This window comes from Eptesicus fuscus, chromosome 12 (assembly GCF_027574615.1).
Source record: "Eptesicus fuscus isolate TK198812 chromosome 12, DD_ASM_mEF_20220401, whole genome shotgun sequence".
NCBI classification, from domain to species: domain Eukaryota; kingdom Metazoa; phylum Chordata; class Mammalia; order Chiroptera; family Vespertilionidae; genus Eptesicus; species Eptesicus fuscus.
This window is the reverse complement of record NC_072484.1, coordinates 36,644,906-36,672,564: the sequence shown is the minus strand read 5'-3', so window position 1 is coordinate 36,672,564 and position 27,659 is coordinate 36,644,906. Positions and strand designations below refer to the sequence as shown.

At 55.2% G+C, this 27,659-nt stretch overlaps 1 protein-coding gene across 1 annotated transcript in view; it reads left to right on the top strand.

Annotated features, from left to right (window-relative positions):
* Positions 1 to 3,763: 3,763 nt before the first annotated feature.
* Positions 3,764 to 27,659, top strand: part of SOGA1 (suppressor of glucose, autophagy associated 1) — a 61,473-nt gene continuing 37,577 nt past the window's right edge. The window contains exons 1-2 of the mRNA XM_028157770.2: positions 3,764 to 4,845; positions 23,675 to 23,899. Of these exons, the coding sequence (XP_028013571.2) occupies positions 4,171 to 4,845; positions 23,675 to 23,899 (900 nt within the window). The 5' untranslated portion in view covers positions 3,764 to 4,170. The remainder of the gene's footprint in view (positions 4,846 to 23,674; positions 23,900 to 27,659) is intronic.

The following is a 27,659-nucleotide window of genomic DNA, read 5'->3' as shown; positions in this document are numbered from 1 at the left end:
GATCAGGAGGTACCGGTTCCATTCCCAGTCAGGGCACATGCCCCGGTTGTGGTTTGCGGGCTGGCTCCCCAGGGGGGCGTGTGCAGGAGGCAGCCAATCAGTGATTCTCTCTCATCATTGATGTTTCTATCTCTCTCTCCCCCTCTCTGAAATCAATAAAAATAAACCCCTGCCCAGAGCATGCCTTGCTCCTGCTGTCCACTCCAGCTTTCTATATATTGTCTTTCTTCCATCGCCCGTCAAGTTCCACTCACATTGACCTTCTCATTTTCTTGAACATCTGTCAAGCTGGTTCCTCCTTAAGGTCCCCCTACTAATTCCTCTAATTCTCCCTCAGCCAGTTTCTTTCACGATGGATATAATGAAAAACACACACAACACTTTCGTTTTTCAAAAAAATATATCACCTCCTCTAAGAAGGCTTCCAGGATTTAGTCTCTATTTAGTTTCCATTATGTTGGTCAATTTAGCAGCTTCGGTGAGAGAAAACAAACATTTCCCACTGGGTAGTCAGCATCCTCATTTCCAGCAATCTGTTAGAATTATTTTCTTCAGGTATATTCTTATTGCTTAAATGATACAAACAATGTACTGCTCCATGCCTTCTTGAGTAGAGCTTTTACAGCACACGCTGGGTGCCTGAGCTGGACACTGCCCAACAAGGCAGCACAACAGGCTCTGAAATTGGATGGCCCTGGGTTAAAATCATTCCCAGCCCTGCTACTTCCAAGCTGTATGACCTTGGACAAGCATTCCAGGTGTCCAGTGCTGTGTAACAAACTACCCCAAAACTTAGTGGCTTAAAACAACAGTATTTATTTTGCAGTTTGGGACAGCTCGTTTCTGCTCCACTTGGCATTAGTTGGGGCAGCTCCAATGCTGGGGGCTGAATTATCTGAAGGTTCACTCTCTCACATATCTGGTGGTTAGCAGAGACCAGAGCTGGAGTTGTTGGCTGGAACCTTCACGTGGCCTCTCCATGAGGCCTGGCCTTCCTCCCAACTTGGTGATTGGGTTCCAAGAGTGAGAGGAGAGAGAAAGGGGGCGGAGAGGGAGAGGGAGAGAGAGAAAGAGAGAGGGAGAAGAAGTGGGAGAGGAAGAGGGGGAGGAAGGGAGGGAGAGAGAGAGAGAAAGAAAGAAAGAAAGAAAGAAGGAAGGAAGGAAGGAAGGAAGGAAGGAAGGAAGGAAGGAAGGAAGGAAGAAAGCGCACCTGGATTGTGTTGGGTGGAGCCATATTGTCTTTTATGGCCTAGTCTTGGAAGTCATAGTATCACTTCTGCCTTTCTCTATTAGTTGAGGCAGTCACAAAGTCTGCTCAGGTTCAAGGGGCGGGAATATAGACCCCATCACTCAAGTAGAAGAGTGTCCATGCCACATGGTAAAAAGCGTAATTGGGATGAGCTATATACTGCTGTGCCTATTTTGGAAAATACAATTAACCACAAGTTTTAACCTTTATTAGATCCTTTAATGAAGTGTAGAGCACAGAGCCTGGCATAAGTGAATGCTCGTGGGTCAAGAAGCTGCAGACAATCTCTCTGCCTGCATGCAGGCAATTCTGGACTCCCAGCAAGTCTCACTCTTTTTGTGGTTTCCCTGGTCTAAACCAAGTCCAGTCCAGAGCACCTACCTTGGCCCCACTCAGCCGCAGAATCCGTCCCCACCAAGGCCTTGCTGCTCCTCAGGCTCTCCCGGGGCGGTAATGTGGATTCATGGCTCCTTAAAATCCAAAGGCCCTCAGTGCAAGGAGGACCCTCAGCTCCCTGCTCAGCCGTGGGCTTGTTGGAGCTCAGGCGGGATTTGTGGTAGAGCTAGGACTCGGGCTCAGATCCAAGCCACTCTACTTTCAGGACCATGGTGAGTTAGGAGTGGCTGAGCTGGCCTGGTCTAGCATGTCCCCTGCCTGAAGTCACACCATTCAACATCTCCAACCCACATTCTGCACAGGGGCAGAAACTGAAGCACAGAGAGGGTAAACAATTTCCAAGAGCCACACAGCATCTCTCCCTCTGCGCCAGACCAGAACCACCTTACCAGAAACAGGAGCGTCAGAGCTGGAAGGATCCTGTCACCTGTTACAGCAGACTAGACAGGTGGGGACTCTGAGGCCCAGGAAGTGGGAAGGGCTCTCTGGCTACTCTGTGATGAAGCTTTTGTGGCCATCTCCCTGCATATGCTCTGTGCTCCAGGAGGCCAGGAATGTACAACTGATAAGTCTACCACTGAGTCCTTCCGTGTCCTACCTGGTGCCCGTGGACAGGTGAGTGGACAGTCAGTGGGGGCAAGGGAGCTGGTGCCTTGCCAGGAGGGGGTGGGAATGTCCCTGAAGAAGTGTTTCCCCCCAAACCTGCTGAGTAGCCCTGTTCCTTACCTGGCTTGGTGGAGGGACAGTCACACGCCTGGACACATCTAGATGGGGATGAAGCCATGCCTCAGGTGGGAGGGGGAAACCCAGAAATGTATTCACTGCCGTGGGGAGGTGGGACAGAAACAAAGAGGTGGACCTGGTGCCAGCTGTGCATCTAGGGCAGGAGGAGGTGAAGAAACAGGACTGGGGTAGGAGGAGGAGAAGGAAGGAGAAAATGGGCAGGTGGAGGAAAAGAGAGAAATGGAAAAAAGGGAGACCACTGCAGCTTCCTGACCCATGGGCACCTTTGGAGGAGAAAAAGGAGGGGAGGGAGTAACAGGGGGAGGAACAAGAGGCTGCAGGAGGGTAAACACAGCCCTGCCCCCCACTCCGCTAGCAAGGGGGTGCCACCCAAAGAAAGGGTGAGTGCGCGCGGGACGGCAGCCAAAAGACTTAACCTGGCTCTGCCCAGCGGAGGTTCCACCACAGGGAGTAGAGCGGGGAGCAGGGTAGGGGAAGGGGGTGGGGAGGTGTGACAGACGGTGGAAAAGTCAGCAGCCTCGGAGGCAGCCCTGGAAGGGAAGAAAGGATTCCCCCAGGGCCAGGGCTCCGGGGTCGTCCGCCGTTGCTCTTGGGAGGGAAGGTGTGGGGCTCAGGGCGACCGTCTCCCGCCCGTGCCAGGCACCACGGGGACCAGAACCGACTCCCAAAGCACAACTATTCTGACATCTCATAACGGGTCACTTCCTTCTTAGCGGTGCGGAGCCTGAAATCGGGGTCGCGGAGGAGAGAGTATGCCTGGGATCACTGTGGGTCAAGGTGTGCAGGGCCGGGCATGCACCCAGGGCTCCGCGGTGCCTACGCCCTGACGGGGAAGCGGAGGCAGGAGAACGCAACACGTCCTTGAGGTGTTATGTTTGAGTTCCATCCCGGCTCTGCCAGTGACTTTGGGCTAATCGCGAGCCTTCCGAGGCTTCAGTTTACGAATCTGTACAATGGGATGCTTGGTCTTGCTTTGCCCGGAGAAGGGGGCGGAGTCTGCGCACGCTCGGCAGAGCGGCGAGGGGCGAGGGGCGAGGGGCGAGGTACCGGGTGTGTATATGGATGCTTGCTCCAGCGTCCTGAGGTCTGCCCGGCCTCTTCGTGGCAGTCCCCTCTCTCGCGGCTCGCGGGGCCCCTGCCGGGACCCTGGGTGCAGGGGAGCCCCCGCCGGGTGCATTCCCCAGGCCCGCAGGGAAAGGGGCGGCGGCGGAGCGACCGAGGAGAGAGCCCGGGCCGCGGCAGCCCCGGCCCGCCTGACCCTCGAGGGGGTCGCTGTTGCCTCGCAGATCCCTCCCTCGCTCGCTGCCAGCGTCCCTCCCTGCCGCTCCCGCCGCGTCCGCCTTTTGTTCGTGGAGCCGCGCGCCCCCGAGCCGAGGCGGCGGGGCGGGGAGCTGGCGGGGCTGCGCGGGGGACGGACCGCGCCGGGCGGAGCCGGGGCCCGGGCCGCAGCCGGACTCGGAGCCCGAGGGAACGATCGGCGCGCGGGCAGCCGGGGCCCGAGCGCGCTCCGGGGGCGCGGCGAGGCCGAAGGGGCGGGCACCGGGCGGAGCCGCAGCCGGAGCCGGGGTGCCTGGAGGCGAGCGGGCCGCTCTCTCCGAGCTCAGAGCGGCGGAGAACCCGTTCAGCGAGGGCCGGGGCCTGAGCGCAGTCCGGGGGCTGAGGGGGGCCGAGAGGAACCGCGACCCAAGCGGCCGGAGCGGCGCCCGGACCCTCCCCTGGGGCGCGGAGGCCGGGCGGGCCCGGGCCATGCGCGCCGCTCGCTGAGGCCAAGGGAGGCCGAGATGGAGGCGCCAGCGGGAGAGCCCCCGGCCCGGGGCTGCGGCCCCCCGCCCGCGCCCGCCCCCGAGAGGAAGAAGAGCCACCGCGCGCCGTCGCCGGCCCGGCCCAAGGACGTGGCCGGCTGGTCGCTGGCCAAGGGCCGCCGCGGCCCAGGCCCGGGCTCCGCAGCCGCCTGCAGCGCCGCGTCCTCCGCGCGGCCCGACAAGAAGGGGCGCACGGTGGTGCCCGGGGCGCGGGGCTCAGGGACGCGGGTCGCGGGGGTCCGTACCGGAGTCCGTGCCAAGGGCCGCCCGCGCCCAGGTACCGGGCCGCGGCCGCCTCCGCCGCCGCCCAGCCTCACCGACAGCAGCTCGGAGGTGTCCGACTGCGCGTCGGAGGAGGCGCGCCTGCTGGGCCTGGAGCTGGCGCTGAGCAGCGACGCCGAGTCGGCGGCCGGGGGCCCGGCGGGGGCCCGCCCCGGGCAGCCGCCCCAGCCCGCGCCGCCCGCACAGCAGCCTCCGCGGCCGCCGGCCTCCCCCGATGAGCCGTCGGTGGCCGCGTCGTCGGTGGGCAGCAGCCGCCTGCCACTCAGTGCCTCACTCGCCTTCTCCGACCTCACCGAGGAGATGCTGGACTGCGGGCCCGGCGGCTTCGTGCGAGAGCTGGAGGAGCTGCGCTCGGAGAACGACTATCTCAAGGTTGGGGCGCTGATGAGGGCGAGGGAGGCCTGGGGAGGCGCCGGGGGTCACACCCCCACGAGGCTGAGGCACTAGCTGCCCCACTGAACGAGCCGGATAAAGGGGCCCAAGCCCTCCGGGACCACCCTTTCACCCGCCTCCCATTTCATTTGAGGAACCCCTAGGAGGAAGTTGGATGAGGAGACTGCCAGAGAGTTCTGATCTGGGAAGGGGAGGGGGGTGAGAAACTGCTTTGGAGGACGACTGGATGCATTAACTTGGAATGGCGGGGAGCGTAGTCAGCGAGGGGCCAGACCGCTGGCTTCAGCTGCTCACAGCCCCCGTCCCCAGGACAGAGGCCAGGCCTTCAGTGGATCTCCTTTCTGGGACAGGCACTGCTGTGCACGCTGCCGGGGAGACCTGTGGCCAGCCCGTGCCAAGGAGAGGCTGGAACGCCTTTCTTTACTCAGGGCTTTCCCTGGCACAGGCCCGTCCCCGCCTGCCTTTCAGGGCGAGTCCCGTTTGAAAACATGACATCTGGGAACATCCCTTTGGCTAGAGTCCCACTTCCGCCCTAACGGTCCCACCGCCTGGGAGGGGGATGTCACACGGGAGAACCGGTTCAGAGGCAGCTTCCTAGATCCCAGGATACTGCCTTCTGCCCTCTCTGGGACAGACCCTGTATACACAGGGCTCCATCGGCCCCTCAGAGCCTGGCCCTTGGCCTTCCCATGTTCCCAGTAAGGGGGAAGCTGCCTATCTGAAAGGGGCATTTCCTCTGGGCATGCGGGGACCTGAGAGCTTTGCCTTCACCCTTTCCGTGGACCTGAGCAACTGCTGGGTGCAGGCCAGGCTTGGTTGGCACTGTGGCCGCGTTGGGGACAGCCCAGACCTAGTGTGTTGACCTTGGCCGGGCAGACTGGAAGCTTCATGGGCTCTAGTCTACCGCTACTGGCTGGGCACGATTTGGGAAGAGGTTGAAATGTTACCTGCTCGTGTCAGTTGATGGCCTGGCACAGCACCCACCGTGCCTCTGGCCGAGAGCCACAGAGTTAACTGCACGCTGCTGATTTATGCCTGCCTGGCAACACTGAGTTAGCTTTGCGTTGTGGTTCTTCTGGCCAGATGCATTTCTCTCTCAGAGTTTTTGAGGTCTTGCTCAACTGTGTCTCCCCCTCCTCATTTCCCCAGGATCTGCTACCCAGCGTGCGTTCAGTAAATGCCTGTGGAGTAGAAGGACAGGGCCTGTCTGAATCAGGATAATCCCTCCCTGGTTAAGACTTCCCAAAGGCCCATTCATTCAGGGTTGACAATCAGGTTCATTCAGCTCCTATCGTTTTCAGAAGCTAGTGGTGAGGAGAGGACAAGTAGGAGCGTGGGTAGAAGGAAGGAGACAAGCCAGAGGAGGCCTGGCCCTGCCCTGTAGGTGCTCTGAGCTGCTTCCTATACTTACTGCCTGAGATGCTCTAAACTCACACCCTGCCCCACTGTTCACCCTGGGTAGAGAAGGTGGGCCATAGAGCTTTGCTTCAGGGTCCCCTCATGCACCCACCCCTGTGGCCTGCTGTCCATCCCAGGAAGTCATCTGGCAGAGCTCTGAAGCCCATCTCAGAAGTCCATCTGAGCCACCCATGACAGTTATGATGAAATGTCGTTTCAGAAGGCTGGGGGTTGAGTCCAAGGTCTCATAGGAACCCGGGCCTGGCTGGGGACTTCCCATTGCCTAGGCCAGGGCTGGCCCTCAGTTTCTCCCATGCGTTCAGTGTTTCAGGCTTCGTGTGCAGGCCTCAGGCCACTGTTGAATTGGGGGTCTGTCGCTTCCTGGCTCTGTGATCTTGGTCAGGTTACTCAGATGTCTGTGGACATCAAGTTTCCTCATTGTAAAAAGACACTTTACACCACACGTCTTCCAACCGTAAGGGTTAACTGAGATAATGTGTGCAAACACCACTAGAGCATCTGGCATGGAGTGAGCCTCAGATGAGAGTAGTTGTCGTCACCGCTATTCTCAAGTGGTGTGTGACACATTTCCATGGACGCCTTTTATGTTCTCTTGTGGATTCTGTGGGGGCAGAATAGATCTTTCTCCCCATCTGAAGCAGGCTGGGCTCCTTCTCCTGGCTCCTCGTGCATTCATTCACCAGCTCTTTACTTGGTGCCCACTGTGTACGAGGTGCTGGTGCAGATCGGGGAAATGCAGCCGTGGGCAAAGATGAAGTATCTGTTTTCATGGAGCTTTGGGTCTAGTCGGGGACCGAGCAATAGTCGTAAGTAAATCCCAATGCCAGTCATGACGAGGGCGGAGAAGGATAGTGTGCCAAGAGCACATGGAGGAGGTGGAGCTGGCGATGCTCAGAGAGGCTGAGGGCTGAAGGATGAGATGAAGCCAGCTGAGCAGGAGAAGTAGAAAAACGCTTGTTGATTTCAAGGAACAGCAAGCATCTCGGGCTGAATAGAAGAAGGAGTTTGGATGAGAGAGGCGAGCAGGGCCAGAGTGTGTACACTTGGGTTGGTCCCCACACTTCTCCGGAGCTTGGTTTAACCCAGCTGCCAACCTCGCAGAGGCGAGGGGAAGGTCTAGAGACTGGATGTGGGCCATACGTGTAGGAACTAATACGGCAGGTGTTGGTTTGTTCATTCTGTGGATGGTAAACCATGGCCAGAGTGGGGAAGGGCTCGCTCCAGGTCCCACTGCTGGTTCTCCAGGCCGCATAAACTCTTGACCTGTTTCCTGCCCCTCTGGGCCACTTTGCTTCTAAGATGCAGGAACTGGTTGCCAGGAGAAGGACTCCAGATCCCCAGCATGTCCCCTGCAGGCCCTGTACTCCCTGGCTTGAGTCCCATAGAGTCTGGTGGGGCCCTGTGCAGGCTCTTCTTCCAGCTGGTGGGGGACACTGGGAATTGTCAACCGGGGAAGGCCTCTCGGGTGATGGCAGATCTGTCACGTGAGGCCTGCTCTGGGGCCCAAGTGGGGCAAGTGTAAATGGGCAGTTCTCTCCCAACGAAACGAAAGAAGGAGCTGCTAACAGAGACGGGAGTAAAGTTGTTGTCACTTGAGTTATTCAGAGAGGCCGGGTGACCTCGCATGTTTGGATGAAGACATAGGGTGTGTGGAAAGCAGCTTGTAAACTGTACGAAATGTGGGTGGTTGTGATTACTTGAGGAGGATTCAGGAGGAGATTCATGTGGTGGCTACAGTTGAGCTGTCTGATCTCAGGGTCCCTTCCAGCCAAGGAAGTCTGAAGATTAAGTTTTAAAGTTCTAGGATGCAGCTTTTTTTTTTTTTTGCTGCAGAGCAGACACATTGATGTTTGACATTCAAAGTCCTAGTGGTCTGAGATCTTCCAGGTACCCATCACCACTACCTGTCGCCCACCATGTAGTGAGGACATGCTAGGAACCCACTGGGGGTGGGTGGAAGAATCTGAGAGTTGGAGCCCAAAGACTTGGCTTTGAGACCTAACTCTGCCTTTTACTGTGTGGCCATGGGTAAGTCAATTGGCCTCTCTGAGCTACTTTTTGTTTTCGTCTGTATGATTAAGGTTATGGAACTTGCCTTGGCAACTACATAGGATTGTTGTCAGGAATAAGGGAGGTGTGAATAGACAAAAATAAAAACAAAACATTTTGTAAGCAGTGAAATCCTGCATCTCTTGGGAAATTGTTAACCAATGAGTAGACAGGATGTCTGTGTTTTCATTCTTGGGGGAGCTGGGAGAAGCCTGGAGGTTGGGTCCCCTTCTCTGTAGGATGCTAATAAATAGGGAGCTGCTCCAGGGAGGACAAAAAGGTATGATCACACTCCATGTGTGGGCTCCATGAAGCCAAGCCTTCCTACCTTCTTGGAGGAGATTTGAATGTTTGAAGTGCAGCCAATCTAGGTGTCAACCCAGAAGGGCCCAGAGGAAGCATCTAATCCACCCTCAGTTCCCATTATACAGTCGGGTAAATGGAGGCCTCAGGTCACACAGCCAGGATTCCAAACCTGGTTTGTCCAACTCTGGGCCCTATTCTTTCTGCAGGATGACTGCAACAGTGAGCTTTTGGTTGCTAACAGTGTGTCTCGTCTGGGACACGGGTTGTGTGAAGAATCCTGTTGTATGCCAGGCTCTAAGCTAAGACTGGTTAGGCTCTTGTCTCACAAATGCTATAAACCATTGATCCCCTCTAATGTGCCCAGCTCTGGGTTAAGTAAGCCCCTTGCTCCTCATAGCAATCCTGTGTGGAGGGTTCTGATACTAGACCCATTGGACACATGAGGAAACCAAGAGGCCATGTAATGTGGTCAAGGTTGCACAGCTGATGTCCTTGGGAACCTCACTAGATGACCCTACGTTGTTGCCCTCCCCCCGTCGCTCTTCCATTCTCTCCCATGCAGGAGGCAGCCTGAGTTTCACAGAGCCGGGCTCTTGCGTGGCTTTGTCAGTTACAAACTGTGTGACCCTGGGTGAGATATTTAGCCTTTCTGAGACTCTGTTTCTTCTGTAAAATAGACCTGAGCATGCCTGCCCCAAGGTCCTGGGGACCCTTTTCAGTGCGATGATGTAGATCTAGTGCACAGAAATTGTCGGTGCCTGCTCCATCCTCACCTTCCCCTTACCTGCTTCTCCAGGCATGCATTCATTCATTCATTCATTCATTCATTCATTCATTCACTCACATGTTTTCTGAGTGCCTCCTGAGTACCAGGCCAGCAAGTTGTGAAGCTCCTGGGAGCTAGAGGGGGAGGGCTCCAGTCTATCTGTCACTGGATGGGGGAGAGGGGTGGCAATCATGGTCGGTAAAACTACGGGCTGGTCCCTGCCCTGAGTCCTGGCCCTCCCTGTGGCAGCTGAGAAGTGACCTGGAAGGAGCTGCTCAGAGACCTAGGTCTTTAAGAATCTTCTGCAGTTTGTCAGTCATGGCGGGGGAGGGTGTGTGTGTAGCTCCAGCAAGATGGAAAAGGAGATGGAAAATGTGAGGCGGTTGCTGCTGAGGCCTGGGGGGGACCACGTCTCCCAGGGCTCCCAGCATTCCTCACAGAGGGGCGGGGCCCGTGTCCCTGGGCACACTCTCTCTTGCATACACAAATACACGTATTCACAGCTTGTGCCCGGAGATTCACACAGCTCACATACACATCCAGTGACACGCTTACGTTGCATGCTTCCAGAAGAATAGCTCCAGACATGTGAGAGAGATGTGCTCAGAGAACGACCCAAACCCCGGCAGATACACAACCTCCTGTCTCATCACGCCCATGCATTACCAAACATACACAACGGAGACGCACCATTTAGGAAAACCCGGCTCAGAAACATACCCTCACACAAAACGTACACCCCCCAGGCATGCTTGGCTGTGTCCCAGAGATGAATGAACAGCCTGGGGACGCCCTCAGACAAGTCGGAAGTACACATACGTATGCAGGCGCGCACACACAAACCCACGCAGACTCATTACACACAGGTGCTAGCATCCACAGAAAGCCACAGATCTGCCCCTTCCAGGCCAGCAGAGCAGCAGAGATACGAGCCCGCAGCCCGGTTACCTCCACTGCCTCTTCCACAAAGAGAGCAGCAGCCGCCCATGTACAATGCCCCAGAGACACACACAGACACGTGGCCACGTACACACAAGGGACATGAGCACAGAGCACTCAGATGTCAGGCTTGTAGCATTTGCTAATGGGAACCAGAGACCCACAACCCAGGTGCCGCGCGCGCGCACACACACACACACACACACACACACACATTGGCTGTGACATTTCACCCATACAGAAACACGGGAAATCCTGGTCCATGTCTCCCTGGGGCTAATGTGTACAAACCACTGTTTTCAGCTCCCCTACAAGGCTTCCTTCTGCAAGACTTCTGGGGACAGTGAGGAGGATGGTGGAGGCTTGATTTTGTCACCTCCTGGGTCTGGAGGCCCTAGGAACCAGGCTGGGCTGGGTGGTGGGTGGATGGGGGCTGACAGGTCACCAAGTCAGGAGAAGCTACACTAAATGCCCTCAGGTCCTGCTGCCCAGCACTTGGGCCTGGGCCAGGGGGCTGAGTGAAATGGAGCAATCTTCAGGCCTGCCCACAGGAGAAACTTTGCCCAGGGGCAACTCCCTTCTAATCTCAGGATTTCCTGCTTGCCCTTGTCTCCCTCCTTCTTCCCCTCTCTCTTTGCTGGGGGCTATGGAGAGCCATGTTCCTCCATCCCTAAAGCATGCCTGGTTCTGCCTGCGAACCAGTGAAGGAGGCCAGGATAGAGGCGATGTGGCACTCAGAGGAGCGGCCTGGAGGGCTTCCTGGAAGAGGAGGCATTACAGCAGAAGAGTTAGCCTTGAGTGGCTGTTTCTGTGTCCAGCTGCTGTAACAGTGCCTGACACATCGTAGGGCCTCATGTGTTCACTAAATATTTGTTGCCGGAGTGAATGAAAGGCAGTGATCAGAGTCTGCAGGGGAGCTGTAGGCAGGCTGCAGGCTTAAAGCAGAAAAGCTGAGGGAAGGGTGGGTGGGGGTCAGTGGTGAGGGAGAGGCTGGAAAGCGGAGTTGGGCCTGTTGGGAAGGATACTGGATGCCGAGCGGAACTGAGGTACTATGAATACCTTGCTGAAAGGGGGCCATATTGACCTGTAGCAAGGCTAGGGGCTGCCCCTTTCCATGTGTCTATAGTACTGAGCACAAGGCTCAGGGGCTCAGGGGAGGAGGGAAGGAAGGCTGTTTGGTCTCATGGACAAATTCCACCTTTGAGTCGGGTCTGGGGCCAAATCTTGATTTGTCACCTACTCCCTGTGCATGATCTCACGCATAAGTCCCCTTATTAAGCTTCCGTCTTCCTGTGTGTAAAATGGGAATTTAATCCTTTTTTTTTTTTTTTTTCAAGGCACTCAGGAGAATTAGTGTTCAGGTATATGGTCCTTCCAGCACCTCCCTGGGCACGGAGGAGGGGAGGGAGCCCTCTGGGGCAGGGGTAGTTCCCCAGGATTCCAGGCAGGGGCTGGACCAGCAGCCAAGGTTATTACTAAAGTCATTCCCTGGTGCCCCAAAGGAATGACCTCATCGGTGGTCACATTCTCTGCCCTCTGGTGCCAGAGGAACTTGGAGCTGGGATGGGGAAGAGCCAGAGACATGGGGTGTTCTGGGCCAGGCTGACCCTGGCCTCCACCGGAGACCCACAGGTCTGCATTCTTAGCAGATGGTGCTGGCCTTTCTGAGAAGTGGCAGTGAGTCAGAGGGGGTGGAAGCAGCAGGCCAGCCCTTCCCTAGTGTCCACGGTGGTACAGAGCTCTGTGGTTTAGAGCCAGGCTGACCTGGGCTTGAATCCTCGCTCCGTCTTTTCCTCTGTGAGCTTCCCCTTTATGAGCCTCCGTCTCCTCTGTAAAGTGGAGATGCGGATAGCACTTACCCTACAGTGTTGCTGTGGAGATTCAATGGGAAAACACATGTATACAAGGATTTGCTGGAGCAGCTGATAATAAGGACTCAGCAGCTATCTGCCCTCATCACTCATTAGCAGGCTTGGTTCTGATTGCCTGTGGCCCCTGGATCCTTGATGGCAGTGTGTGTCTGGCTCTGGCTTGTGGGTCTGGGGATGGAGCAGGGGCCTGGGAGGTATGTGCGGAGCTGAATTGCAGTATGTACCTCCCCTAATACATCTCTCCCTCATGGCCCCCCTTTCCCTCCCATCCTCTCGGAACAGCCGAGGCCAGTGCCGCAATGGAAGACTTGTAACCCCGAATACTCCTTTGCTAATGGGGGGTCGCCTTGTGGGGGGAGGCCCTTGTTCTAAGACGGAGGTGAATGATCTCCCATTGCCTGGGCCACACAGAGAAGCTCGGCTCCCGTGGAAAACCAGTGTGGGGTCCCATAGTCAGGCTGGACCATCTTTCCCCTGGTTTTGCCCCGATCCGCTTGGGATCTCCTGGGCCAACGGCATCAAGCCTCCCCCCGCTGCTCCTCCGTGGCCCTGCCCAAGTGCCTGAGCAGCCTGGGTGGTCCTGCCGCCCTCAGCCTCACCCTGCTCCACCCAGGCTCCCAGTGCTCCACGCACCCAGGTCTCTGTTCCTGAGCGGTTCCTGGCACTTGCTAGGTCCCCTCACCCTTCCTTTGGTTTCCTCCCCGCCCCCCCCCCCCCCCTTTGTGCATTCAGCTCCAGGTCGGGCTCCTCTGTTAGACACCTAGGAGCTTCCTGTGGGCTCCTTTGGGGCATTTGTCTCAACTGTAATTGGGTTATTTATTGGGTAATTACAGGTTTCACGTCAGTCCCTCCCCCGCTGTTCTGCACTAGGGCAGAGACCTTACCAGAGTGGGACTTAGCCCCTTCCTTTTGCATAGGTATCAGCTGAGGCCCAGAGAGGTCAAGGGGATTGCCAAAGCTCACGCAGCCTGCAAGAGGCCAGAGGCAGAAGGACTGGGGTCTCGGCGCTCTTCCCAGTGTGCCACGCCGAGGGAATGGCAGGGGCAAAGGCTCCGTGCTGTGACGCGCGAGGGTGTGCAGGCTTCTCAGGCTGTACAGCCCAGGACCACTCCCTTGACCCTCCGTGTCTTTCCCTCCCCAGAGACCTCTGAGCCCAACTCTCTCCCTGCTCAGAGATCTGGCTGCAGCCCAGAGGCCGTTGAGGGGATGTTTTAAAAACATCCAGATCCAAATGCTGCCTTCCTTCCTGTCCACACAGAAAGGACAGTAGGAACATGGGCAGGCACCTCGGCAGTGAGCATTCCCCCCAACCCCAGGCAGCAGGGACTGCAGATGTCTCCCTGCTCTTTCTGGTAAAGCCTGGAATGGGCATTGACAAGCCAGGCGTGACCTTGGTGGCACCAGCCTCTGGGCCTCTCCTCTCCCCCAGCACACGCATAAACGTACCAAAACCCACCCACACACCCACGCACACTTGCTTAAACAGCTCCCCCCCAGACGGAGTGTCTGCAGTGTCAGTCACAGAGCTGTGCCAGATCTGGGAGCGCTCTCCTGATTGGCTGTGGAGACTTTATCTTCCTGAGCCTCCATTTGTTAATCTGTAAAATGGGCATAAAATAATAGCACCCCCTCCAAAGGACTGTCGTTGAGCACAAGATAATGGACCTCCATTTAGAGCTTAGCCCGTTGTCTGGCACATGGTAAGCCCTTGCAAAAATATCAACTATGATTATTGTCACTATTGTTCTGTCATAGAGACTATGTAGTCTCGTTTATCCGGACTCAAACTGGGCTTATTGTGTGACCTTGGGCAACGTAGTTGACCTTTCTGACCTCGGTTCTTCTTCAGTCCGTTGGAGCCGGCTGGGATATGAGATAACGTGTGCTGCCTTTCACGTGGCGGGCAGAGGGGGAGCACTCAGGGAGCAACTTGCTCGTTACTTACTGGTGTTGGAGGTGCAAGTCTCGGACCCTTATCTTCCCTTGTGACCCTCTGGGTCCCTGGGACCAGGCAGCCTCTGTGCCAGCTGGAGCAGGGGCATTGTGTGGCACAGCAGTGCCTGGCTGGCTTCCTGGGCCCCCCGTCAGGACCTTTGACTCTGACTCCCCCATAACTAGAGCCCAGCTTCTACCCAAGGAAGCTAAGCTGGACTGAGCTCTGGGCCGCGAGACAGGAGCCCAGAGTCCCTTCCTGCTCAACTCTGGACCCTCTGGGAGACGGTGGATTATCCCAGTCCCCCTCTAGGCCTCGGTGTCTCTGTCTGTGAAAGGATGGAGTCTTTGGGTCCCCCTGGCCCACCTGCTTGGTCCAGAGTCTTTGCTTTTGAGCTGGGAGGAAGTGGAGCTTGCAGAGCCTTCTGCCCTCCTTGGGGTCCAAGTGGGATGATCTCATCTGGAGCCTTGACAGGCCCTGGGGGATGGGCAGAAGGGACAGCAGATGGATGCCCTGCCTCTCAGGGGGCTGGCATGCTGCCTCTGTGGCTCCTGCCGGCCCCCCCTGTAGGTCAGCCCTTCTGGGCTGGGCTGAGTGGCCCATGCCAGAGCCAGGGTGGCAGATGGGCAGGCAGTCTGGGCTTTGGCCCGAGGGAGGGACTGTGGTGGCCAGGGCTTTGTGGGAGAAGGCGGGCCAGGCAGAGGCTCCTGTTCCTCCATGGAGTGGTTGCTGTCCCACAGAGCAAAGGTTCTGCATCCCTCAGTTCTGCTCTGTCACTCTATCTGGATCTGTTTGCCCATCGGCCAGTCAGGCCCCTAGAACCTAGGGAGGGTACATTGGGTAAGGTTTGGAATCTGGCAGGGATGCAGCCTGGGAGTTGGTGGGCTGGGATTTGAGGCCCACCCCTGGGGTCTGAAGCCTCCGTGGACATTAACTTTACAGAATCAGAGAATTTAATTAGATACAGTAGCACTGACCAGAAGTGGTGTTCTGGAGGGAAGTGGACCGAGATGGTAATCCCCGCCTAGGTCCCATTCTTCATTCAGAAGCTATTTCTTGAGCTGTTCCTGTGTGTGCCAGGCACTGTGCTGGTCTCTGCCCTCCTGAGACTCACACCCTATAAGCAAACAGACCAATAAGTAAAATAATTAGTATCACAAATAAGCCTGTGATACAGATCATGAAAGAAACACAGTTTTGAGATGGACGCAGTAGGCCTAGAGAGGTCTGGAAGGCTTCTCTGAAGGGGTGGGGTGGAGGGGGAGCAGGTAGTACAGAGGTGCAGGGCAGGGAATCGGGCAGAGGGAATGTCAGGAGCAAAGGCTCAGAGGTGGGACAGGCCAGGCGTCTTCTGGAGAAGCCCCAGGTGGCTGGAATGTAACCAACAAGAGGAGGAGTGGGGGGAGATAAAGATGGGGAGGTGGGCAGAGGCTTCTGTTGGCTTGTAGTTTAGGTAATTTACATATTGCATAATGAGTTTTGACAAATGCATACAGTTCTGTAACTACCACCACAATCAAGATATAGAACAGTTCCTTTGCCCCCTAAAATTCCCCTGTACCCCTTTGTAATGGCTTCCCCCCCTCTCTTCCCCCAGCCTCTGACAACCACTGGTCTGTTTCCTGTCCCTGTGGTTTTGCCTTTTCTAGAATGTCATATAAATGGAATCACACAGTATGCAGCCTGCTGAGCCTGATCACTTCACACAATGAATTTGAGCTTCATCCATGTTGTTGCACTATCAGCAGTTCATTCCTTTTTATTACCGAGTAGTATTCCATTATGTAGATGTACCACAGTTTATCCATTCATCAGGCGAGGGACATTTGGGCTGTTTCCATATTTGGGTGATTATTGGAGGGTTTTCAACAGGAGAGTAATGTGTGGGTTTTTGTTGTTTTTTTTTTAAATCCCTCCACTGTGTGGAGAACAAATTAGTGGGGTGCAGACTGGCCATCATGAAGATCAAGTCCATTGATTCGGTGATGAATCTGGCCTACCATAGATACTCACTAATTGTTCATCCCGAAGAGCTGGGCCCTGGGGCAGCGGGGAGGTTCCTTGTTGGAGGTGGCATTTGAGGTGGAGGGGTGCAGAGGTGGGAGACTGGTAGAGAATGGACAGAGGCCTAGGCAGTGCAGTGTCCCCTGGGAGCTGCGTAGGCTGAAATGTCTGTTCCCGGAGCCTTGAATACCAGGGTTTCTAGAATGTGATCTGCAGGGCCCTTGTCAGAGTTCCCCGGGAATCAGAGTTCCCCGGGAGAGCTGGGTGAACAGGCACCTCCCATGGCCCACCCTTAGCTGTACGGGGGCTGATTCTAGGAGAGGAGGTAGCCGGCGGACTTCTGTTCTGGGATAGTCCCTCCTTGGTGGCTGGTAAGAGATGACTTCCTCCTGCCTTCAGGAGCCTCCTGTCCCCTTGGGGTCAGCTGGGAGTTGTTGCTGGGGTTCACACCACCCATTGGCACTTACTGTCTTTCTGTAGAGGGACCCCCTGTGTAGTCACTTTCATCTCCACAGGTCAGGAGACTCACCATCCACTCCTGCAGACCGAATTCCATCAGGCCCGTGCCTCTGGGGTCACTTGCAAGCGTTCCAGTGGGCCCCAAATCTGAACGCCTCCCTTCTGCCCGCGTTGTACAAGGATTAGTCATCTTACATGGACCCAGGTTTCCCACAGGAAGCATCCTTCCTGGCACATTGAAAATACGGCTGGAAAGCGGAGCTCTGCTGCTCCCGCTTTGTGCCTGATGGTGGAGAGCCAGGGTTGGGGTAGGGACCCAGACCCCGCAGCGAGGTGGCTCTGGAGAGAACAGAGGCCGCATCTTATTTCATGCCTTAAGCCTGGCATCCTCAAACTACGGCCCGCGGGCCACATGCGGGTGTTTTTGCCGTTTTGTTTTTTTACTTCAAAATAAGATATGTGCAGTGTGCATAGGAATTTGTTCATAGTTTTTTTTTAAACTATAGTCCAGCCCTCCAACGGTCTGAGGGACAGTGAACTGGCCCCCTGTTTAAAAAGTTTGAGGACCCCTGCTAAGCTCTCCACTGAGAATAATTCTCAGAATAATGTTTTAAAATACTTAAAGCTTGAAGGAAACCAAATACAGTTATCAAAGTATATTTTTAAATTATGCTGTAGTAATATGTGTGTTTATTAACTCATAAGATCTGGTGACAAGTCACCTTACTACTGTAATTTTAGCGCACTGATGGGTGTAAACAATATGTTGACATCTCTGCAACCAACTACTTTGTGATATGAAAACATCTGTGGTTTCTTTTGGTGGCAAAGTCACAGGTACTGCTAATATAGCTGTGGCTTGTCCAGAATAGGATATGGTAATTTTTAGTTAGAGGTTAGTGAAAATAAAGATGTGATTTTTTTTTTCCCCTTTCCCATCCAAGTTCATGGACTTCCTGAATTCTGGTGGAAACAAAAGAGCCTGCAGTTCACGGTCTGAGTCCTGCTTGGGGGTCCCTCTGGGTGACCTCGGGCATGGCCCGCTTTCCCTGTGTTTCTCCCCGTTCTTCGTCTCTACAACAGGGATGGTGATTCCTGTCCTGCCTGCCCATGGGGTTTCTGTGAGGACCCATGAGACGATTCAGATGGAATGTCTCTATAAACTGTGAAGCCCCGTGCAAGCTCTCGCTATTATTAGCAGCAGTGTGAGCTCATGTTTGGCCCTGCGGCCCAGCATGTATCAAGAGACTCTTCCTGGCTAATTCCCCCAGGATACCTGGGAACCAATCCATGGCAGGGAGCGGGTCTGCCCCTGAGAGGCTGCTTCCTGCAGGCTGACTTCACAGATCACCGGGGTCGGGGGAGGACTTGGGAGGATGGACAGAGATGCACTTTGTGGACAGGGAGTGGGTGGGTGAGCAGGAGGTTCCCTGGGTAGACAGACCCTGCCCCACCCCCTCCCGGGGTGTCACGGGGGTCTGAGCCCAGCCCTGGAGCTGCCCCGGCTCTCCGTGGCTCTGCAGTTGGCTTGGGGCTGGGATGAGGAGGGCCTACCACCCTGGGGTGTGCAGAGAGACTGGGCAGGGCAGAAGCCATACTCATACCTTCATTCATTCATCCATTCGGAGACAGTGATGCATGTGTGTGCTGTACCACATGCTGAGTAATGCTGGGGACCAGACCCAAGTCAGACCTGGCACCTGCCCTTCCCCCAAATCTTAACTTGAAAACAGGCAAATGCAACTTAAAGCTGTTAGCACAAGAGACAAATAGAGTTCAGAGTGTAGGAGTTGAATCAGATTAGGGGAGGGAATGTTCTGGAAGGATGACATTTTTGGGAGTTAGCCTGGCAGAGGCCATTCTAGCAGAGGGAACACCCGAGCAAACCTGGGTGAAGAACACAGTTAAGACGTACCAGCCCAAGGTCGCAGGGCCTGTTTGGATTCCAGCTCCACCACTCCCTTGCTTGAGCAGCTCTGGGCAACTTCTGAGCCTCAGTCTCCTCATCTGCAAAATAGGAACATTTTCAGTACCTACTTCACAGAGGTGGTAAGAGGATTGTGCACATCCTGTGCTTGGGCTGGGGCCTTATAGTGAGCTTCCCGATAGGTGGTAGCTGTTTTTATTTTTCAATTGCAGTTGACATTTAATATTATTTTATATTCGTTTCGGGTGTACAACATAGTGGCTAGACAATTATATAACCTACAAAGTGATCCTTCCGATATTTCAAGTATCCACCTGGCACCTACGTGGTTATTACAGTACTAGGGGCCCAGTGCATGAATTTGTGCACCTTGAAAGGAACTGTGGGCCTCAAGGCTGGGGTGGGCACAGGGGCGGGTCTCAGCCCATCCTCCGCACCCCTGCCCAGCCCCCCCACACATGGTCCCTGGTCCCCTGTCTGCCGACAGCCCCACTCCTGCCGCCGCTCCCACCCACTGACAGCACCGGCCCCGCTCGCACTCACTGATGGCGTGGAGCGATTGGGGCCGGCACCAGCAGTGGGTGCGAGTGGGGCTGGCGCTGTCAGCACGTGGGAGCAGCAGCTGCTGCCCTGATCGCCCCTCAGGAGCAGGGCGAGGTGGAGAAGCCCTCAGGGGCAATCAGGGCCGGCAGACACCACTGGCATCCGCTGATGGTGCCGAGTAATTGGGATCAGCGCTGGGCACAGGCGGCGGGTGTGAGTGGCAGGTCTGGCACTGGCTGCAAGTACAAACAGGGCCGGCGCTGGCAGTGGGTGCGAGTGGTGGGTTCCAGGCCAGCAGCAGGTGCAAGTGCTGGGTGGGACCGTGGTGCGTAGGAGCAAAGAATTTTCAATAACCACCAGAGGCTCGCCTCAATGACAGTGACCGGATCCCCGCCTTGGTCTGGCACCCCCGCTCACCTGCTCCACCATCCTGCTGCGGCTGACGCCCGCCATGTTCCACGCTCTGCCACCTGCTGCCGATGCCCACCATGTTCTGCGTGTGCCCCCTGGTGGTCAGCGCACATCATAGCGACCAGTTGTTCTGCCATTAGGTCTATTTGCATATTAGGGTTTTATATATATAGATTGTTCACTATATCCCCTATGTTGTGTCTTACATCCCAGTGACTATTTTGTAACTACCCATTTGTACTTCTTAATCCCTTCACCTTTTTCACCCAGCCCCCTACCCCACTCTCCTCTGGCAATTATCAGTGTGTTCTCTGCATCTGAGTCTGTTTCTGTTTTATTTGTTCATTTATTTTGTTATTTAGAGTTCACATATAAGTGACATCACAGGGTACCTGTCTTTCTCTGATTTCTTTCATTCACCATAATAGCTGGTAGCTATTTAATCGTGGCATATCTGGACGGGGTGGGGTGGGGGGCAGAAGATGCAAGGTCAGGGCAAACCAGGAGTCGGGGGCAGGGAGACCAGGGGCAGTGTGGGTTTCAGGGGAAAGGGCATGGACTTAATGCAGAAGCCAGTGGGAACTAGTGAAAGATATAGAAAGCCATCTGCTTTTTCCCAAACTTTGTCCAATAAATAGGTATCACATCTGTAATCAGAGCAAAATAATCATTTTCTATAAAGGGAAGGGCTGACTCCCCTGGCATCAGTGTGGGTGCCTCATTCCTATTCCTCCCCCCCCCCCCGCCCCCTCCACTCCCTATTCTCAGGCCTGGTTGAAAGAGAGGTCAACTGAAAGGAGTGGCCAGATGGGATGGGAGTAGAGGGCTGGCAGGCTGTGCTTGGTCTGGGCAACGTTCCCCAGCTTCTGTAGGCTGGTGTTTCTGATGGGGGATGATCGGGGGCCTCCAGGCTCAGAGGTCAGCACTGCTGGACAGCATGGCCTTTTCCTGTCTGTGGTGGAGGAAGAGGTTTGGGGTTTCCCCATCCATGTTGGGGAACTCCGACTACCTTGTTGGGTAGCTACTAGGCCTGTTAAGTCCTGCAGAGTTTGGCCCCTCCTTCCCCTCTTCCACAGAATTGGGGGATCTGGGAGCTGGGAGAGGCTCAGCAAGGCCACTGACCTGTCTTAGAAGGAGCTGGAAAGCGTGGGTTCCCCCAGCCCAATCCCTCAACTGGATCAGCCAGTCACTGGAGAGCTTTCCAGGGACGGGTCGGGACTGCAGGACCCAAGAGCCCCAGGAGATTCGGAGGCTCAGTGAGGTCTTAGAACCTCTGGAATAAAGCAGGATCCTCCTCTCCTGGGTCCCCTCCCCATGTCCCAGCAGCCCCATGTCCCTGCCCCTACCTCAGGCCCCAAAAGCTCAGCCTCTGCCTAAATCCTGCATTCACCAGCTTCTGCTGCCCACGCCCCAGCAGACCCGCCGATGCAGCCACAAGCCAGTCTTTGTGGACTTGCCCTCTCACATGGGCCGTGCCAGGACGGGCTGACTGCATTCTGCCTGCAGCTGGGAAAAGCCCCCGAGGGGCTTGGGCCCCCCTTGGCCACCATGGAGAGAGAGAGCTGGCATGAATGCAACATCCTGCATTTTCAGAAATTGACTGGGGTGAAGGGCAGGCCCTGGAGAGACAGCTGCTCATGTGAGAAAGATCATTCGTTCATTCATTCACTTACTCAATAGATTCTTACTGAGTGAGACCCTGCTCTGTTAGGCCCTAGGCTAGGGACTTGTGGTGCTGAGACACATGACTCTTGCCCTTTTAGGGAAAAGACTGAAAGAAAACTCCCTGCATTAGCGTCCCTTGCGGGCCCCATCCCTGGAGTTTCAGATTCAGTAGGTCTCTGTTGGGACTTGAGAACTTCTGAAAAGTGCCCCAGTGATGCTAATGCTGTTGGTCCAGGGAGAAACTATGAGTGATTTGTATTTTGTGTGTTTTCAGAACTGTCTCTGATCACTGTTTACTTTTATAAATAGAAAAATCAGTTATTTAAAACTTAAAAAGATAAATGGTCCCCCAGCATGACGGCAGTGCTCTGGATATGGTCCTCTGTTGGGGGTTGTCATCTCCCGCGATCTACATGTCAGATGTTCGTGAATGTCGCCCAGCATCATGAGCTTGCCTGTCCTCTGTACTTCCCCGTGGCACATTCCCAGCTTTGGGTCTGTTCAGACCCTCACAACCTCCCCGTCACCAGGTCCTGTCAGTGTGACTGCGGAGAGAAGAAGTGAGATGCTAGTAATAGCAGGATGAGGATTTGAACACAGGCCCAGCTGGAGGCTGGTTTAGCTTGGATTTTGCCGACCGGCCTTGCAGATTTTGCCGACTGAGTGCTGTCTCTTTTATGCTTCTTTAATCTGTCAGCTGAAATGGCATGTGGACCCCTCACTTCCTCATTTCTTTAACTGGTGTGATCATTGACGGTCCCACTTCCCCCTTTCCACTTTTAGTTTTGTCCACTTGGCGTGGTGGTGGGGTGGTGAGTCTGTGTGTGCGTGGGGTGGGGGAGGGGATCCTGGTGAGGTGACTGTTCCTCTGCAGCTGGTGCTGCTCAGCCCACCCAGAGGAGAGAGGCTGTGGTGGCAAGTGAGGATTCACCCTTCGCTTGGTCGTGGGGACAGGACCACGTCTGTTAGGGCTGGGAGAAGCAGATACCTGTCCCCTCTGCCTTCTCCAGAGTTTAGAACCGTTTGAGAAAGAGTCCCATGAGTCAAAGAGATGGATGTTAAAACCTCAGTGAGCTTTCTTCCTAAGAACTGGCCTGGAGGGTAATGCTTCTCAACCCTGCCTCTGAATTAAACCCACCCTCCCAGTCTCGGGGCACTAGACAACCCTCAGCCATTCCCTCCGAGGGAGCCGCCCATTTTCTTTGGGGAAAGGGCGGCTCAGAGGACTGGTGAACCTAGTTCCAGGGAACCTAGCTCTTCCAGGGCCCGCAGAGCTGTGCTTTCCTTCTTGGCCACCCCCCTCCCATCAGCACCGTCCTTTCTCTGGCTCCTCAGGGATGCCTTTGGGCAGATCAGTCATCCTCCATGACTCAGTTTCTCTTTTTAGCGTACAATCTTATTTAATCTATTCGATCACTAAGAGTAGATATTATTCCGTTTGTGACTCAGTTTTCCCATTTGTTATTAGACATAATAATCATTTATTTATTCTGCTAGGTCTTCCCACTCATCCCCTTACACTTTGTCTCACACTGGTATGTCTTTTCGAGGCTGTTTACCTACCTAGACATGTATTCATTCATTCCGTGAACATTTGTTGGGAGTTTGCAAGATGTTAGGCCCTGTGCTGGCTGTGAAGGATACATCGGGGAGCGAGGTGACCCTCCAGACACTTACAGTGTCTCTGGGAGACAAACTGGTCAATGAAGAATTGCAGATGTGCTCACGGTGACAAAGGGGAAGTGAGGCACATCTGGGAGCTGCTGACAGAGGCGGGCAGGAGCTGCCCTGAGGAAGTGAGGTCACCCATTCACTTAAAGCCCAAACCCAAATCTTTACTCAGCCCTTCAAGGCCCTGCATGGCTGACCCCTGTCTGTCTCTCCAGCTTCAGCTTAGCCCTGTAGCTACTCTGGCCTCCTTGCTGTGTCTGGGCCCACTGAACTCTTTGCAGCCTCTGGGCCTTTGCACACACTGTTCCCGCTGCCTGGAGTGATCTCTCCCTGGCTGTCTCTTTGCAGGGCTGTTCCTTTTGGCTTCAGCTCCGCTACCCCTGTTTCAGAGATGGCCTTGGCAGGGCTGCCTTCCTTGTGAAGGCTCTGGGGGAGAGAGACCCTTCCTCTTTCCAGCTCCTGAGGCTGCCTGCATTCTTTGTTAATGGCCATCCCTCCATCTTCAAAGCACATCACGCCATCCTCTGCTTCCATGGTCACTTCGCCTTCTCCCACTTTGCTCCCCTCGCCTCCCTCTTACCAGGGACCCTTGTGATTACCTTGGGCCACCCAGATAACCCAGGAACATCTCCCAATCTTTTAACTTTATCACATTTGCAAGATCCCTTTTGCCATGTAAGGTAACGTATTAATAGATTTTGGGAATTAGGACATGGACACTTTTGGAGGGGGGGCGTTATTCAGTCTACCATACCCAGGCCCCCCCGAGGTGCCTACGACCAAGTTGGGTGTGGCGTGCACTCATGCACGGGGCCCAGTGACCGGATCGCCCCTTCTCTCTGTAGGATGAGATCGAGGAGCTGCGGGCAGAGATGCTGGAGATGCGGGACGTCTACATGGAGGAGGACGTGTACCAACTGCAGGAACTGCGCCAGCAGCTGGACCAGGCCAGTAAGACCTGCCGCATCCTGCAGTACCGGCTGCGCAAGGCCGAGCGCCGCAGCCTCCGCGCTGCCCAGACTGGCCAGGTGGACGGCGAGCTCATCCGAGGCCTGGAGCAGGACGTCAAGGTAAGCCCAGGGCCTTCCCTAAGCCTCACAGGTGCCCTTGTTGGGGGTGGGACTGTGCGCCTGAGCAGGACCCAGGTCAGACTGCAGCTCACTCCTGTGTGTCCTTGGGCAAGTCGCATCACTTCTCTGGGCCTCAGCTTCCTCATCTGTAAAGTGGGGATCCCTGGTGAACTGATAGGCCATTGACCAGGGATATCCCACAGTGATATACTATGAATCCTCCTAACAGCAGCTACTGTCTGAATAGCAGCCATACACCTGGTGGTGGGCTCCCAGTTATCGGTGCACAATTGCATGGAAGTTTCTTTATTGCACTAATTAATGGAGCGTAATGAAGGCCTGGAGTTGGATCAGGCTGGTTTCAATCTTGACTCTCAGATGCCCTAATTTTGTGATGTTGAGCAAGTCACCTGCGTTTCAGTTTCCTCATCTGTAAGACGGGTGTCACGGCAGCCCCTGCCTCATAGGGATCTATGAGTGTTAGTGAAATAATGTGGGTCAAAAGTCACTGTAAGCACCCCCAAATGTTAGCTGTTATTATTATTCTCATTTTCCTGATGAGGAAAGTGCAGCTCAGAGAAAGGAAGTGCCTGTCCATGGTCATGTGACCCTCAGTGTGTATGTGGCCGAGCTCCTGCTCTTCCGTCTCCTATACCTCTGCCTAACGTCCTCCCTCTGCCTCCGTGAGCAGGAGGAGGATGGGATGGAGGCCGGCAGCTGGGGCCTCCAGAGGAGAGGTCCACCCTGCCTGCGTGAGCCCTGGTCAGGGGCTGAGAACTTGGAGGGAGGACTCAGCTCCCTGCTCTCAGAACTCAGGCCAGTGTGACCAGGGGGATGTAGGAAGTGGGAGAAGGGTAGCTGGGGAGTCTTCCTGCAGGGGTGACATCTGAGCCGAGGCCTGAGGGAGAGGGGGCATGAATCAGGAGGTGGAGGGGGAATGCTGGAGAAAGGGTCCCTGAGGGGAAGGGGAGGTGACCAGTGACTGCCAGCCCCACGCAGGCTTTGGCAGCTCCGTTGTCTTGTGTGCACAGAGGGATGATGGTAAGGAAACTGATCTCAGAAAAGTTACGTCTCCGAGTCCAAAGTGCACCTCTGCCTGAGAGGGCAGCTCCCGGGACAAATGGTGACCCAGATATTCACGTGCCGGGCACTGGATTGGGAGCGTGTGGGTGAGGAAGAGCCCGGGAAACTCAGAGGAATCTGAGTTTGGACCCAGGTAGTTGACTTCAGGCAGAGACAGAAAGTCAGCCTTAGAGAGGTGAGGAAGGGTAGAGGATCTGGGGCTGGGAGCAGGCTGGCTGGGTTGCCAGGGGCCTCTATGGGAGGAGCTGAGAGCAGCCTGAGTGAGCACACACCACAGTGGTGAGAGGGGGGCCTCTGACATCTGGGCCGAGGGGAGGGGAGCAGCCCCTTCTGTTGGGATTTGAACTAGCCAATCAGCATTAGCCTTGCCCCCTTCCCTCCCTCCTCTCCCAGCCCCTGCAGCTGGAGCTCTGAGCTCATCGGAACAGGCCTGGGCTGGATGCCTCTGGCCACCTCACTTCGCCCCATGTGCTGGGGATGTTGTGGGGTATTTTTAAGGTCCTCGAATCCTGACTTCCCTTGCGTCTCCTGGGAAAGCTGATGGACCCAGGTGGGGAGGGTCCGGGGGCTGCCTAGGAAGGTATCCAGGGGGACTCTGTGACTTGCTCTGCCACCTCTTTGGCCAGTGCCCTAACTGCCCCCACCTCTTGGGTCTTGGGGCTTCCATTTCCCCTTCTGTTAAATGCAGGGCTTAGGTCAACCGAATCTTCAGGGCTTTTGCAGCTCCAGTGCTTTTATTTAACAGGTGGGTTATTGGTGAGGTCGTCATGAATGAAACTTCAGGCCTTGGTGCCCCCTTCTCCCCCCCCCGCCCTCACCCCCAGCTCTTCATCCCCTGCCAGGCTCTCTCACTCTCTGCTGGTCCTCACAGCTGACAGGACCCACAGAATCTTAGTGGGAACATTGCCTGGCATGAGGAGGTCAGGGTCAGGGGCCAGAGACCTGCTCTGCCTGTTGTTTGCTGTGTGGTCTTGGGAAAGCTTCTTCACATCTCTGAGCCTCAGTTTCCCCGTGTGGAAAATGGAGATAAAGCTGGAGAGATTTTTGTGAGGATAAAATGAAATAAGTAAAGAGAATGCTATGCACACAGATTGGCTCTGGATACTCAGCCGATGAGCAAATGTTGGTCGTGGTGGTGGTGGTCAGGAGAATTTTAAGACTTGAATGAATAGGACAAGTGGCTGGGGCAGGCGTGGGGAAGGAAAGGCCAGAATTTCAACCGCCCTGGCTGGACCAGAATCCCCTGGAAGGCTTGCTCACTATGCAGATTCTCAGGGCCCGCCCTCAGAGCCTGGGAAGCCTATGCAGAGTGTCAGGTTCCTAAATCCGAGATCTAAATTTCCACCTGGAGGGACTCCTGTGGGAGGCCCAGGACACACCAGTATAATGTTTCCTTTCTTAGAAACAGATGTTGCTGGAGAAGAAGTTCTGGCTTTGGTTTTAATTTCCTGGGTGCAAAATGGGAGTGACGTTCCCATCCTCCCAGGGTTCCGGGAGAATTTAGTCACACCAGCTCTGATGCTGCCCTGCAGGGGACTTCCTCAGTGAGAGTTCCCATCCTCCTCCCTGAGGATTCGGAATGACCAAGACACCCTGAGCTGTAGCCTGGAGGCTGCTGGTTGCATTTGGCAGGAGCCAGGTCCCAGTGCTGTAAACAGTGACCTCATGACTGAGGGCATTTGTTTGTGCTTTGGGAATTTGCCCTGGTTTCCGGAAGCTGCAGCTGCTTCGCCTCCAGAGTATCTCGGCCCCCTACCACGGGAGGAGTCAGGAGTATCAGGAGATGATCAAATGGGACTGGCAGGTGGGGTCCTATGAGAACCTGACAGTGTGAGCCCACTGTTGGGCTTACTCTTGGTATTCTTTTTTTTTTTTTAATCTTTTTTTTAAAATATATTTTATTGATTTCTTTACAGAGAGGAAGGGAGAGAGATAGAGAGTTAGAAACATCGATCAGCTGCCTCCTGCACACACCCCCCACTGGGGATGTGCCCGCAACCAAGGTACATGCCCTTGACCGGGATCGAACCTGGGACCTTTCAGTCCACAGGCTGACGCTCTATCCACTGAGCCAAACCGGTTTCAGCTTGGTATTCTTATTGTTGCTATTAATGTAATGTGTCGTCCAGCTTCAGGCCAACAGCAGGGTCAGGGTAAGAGTAAGACTCTGGAGTTGACTCATCTCATTTAAAATCTTGGTCTGTAGCTTCCTAGCTGTGTGACCTTGGGCAAGTGACCTTTCCTTTCTGAGCCTCAGAGTAGGACTAATAAAGCCTTTCCTAAGGGGGTGACAGCCCCATGATGGGTGCTCAGGAAGTGACAGCTAAGGGAGTCGAGGGGGGGCCCAGGACCACTGAGACTCGAGAGGGAGGGGGGCACATAGGCCACAAGGCTCCTGCCCTTCGGGACGGGGTGCTCTTTGCTCCCATAGGCTGTCATTGGGGCTCTGGGATCTGAGATTAAGGGCCCTGTGTCCGCATTGGAATTCTGTAAGCTGCCTGGGATTGGGCTTTTCAGCATAGCATTCCTCAAGGCGGGGAGCACATTTGGAAGGGGATCCCATGGGGAATAGAGCAGAATACAAGTGGGGACTCGTGGAAGGGACAAAATCTACAGAGTCACTCAGGAACCCAAGAGGCTCCAGGAACCCACATGGATCGTGACTTCTTGATGAAGA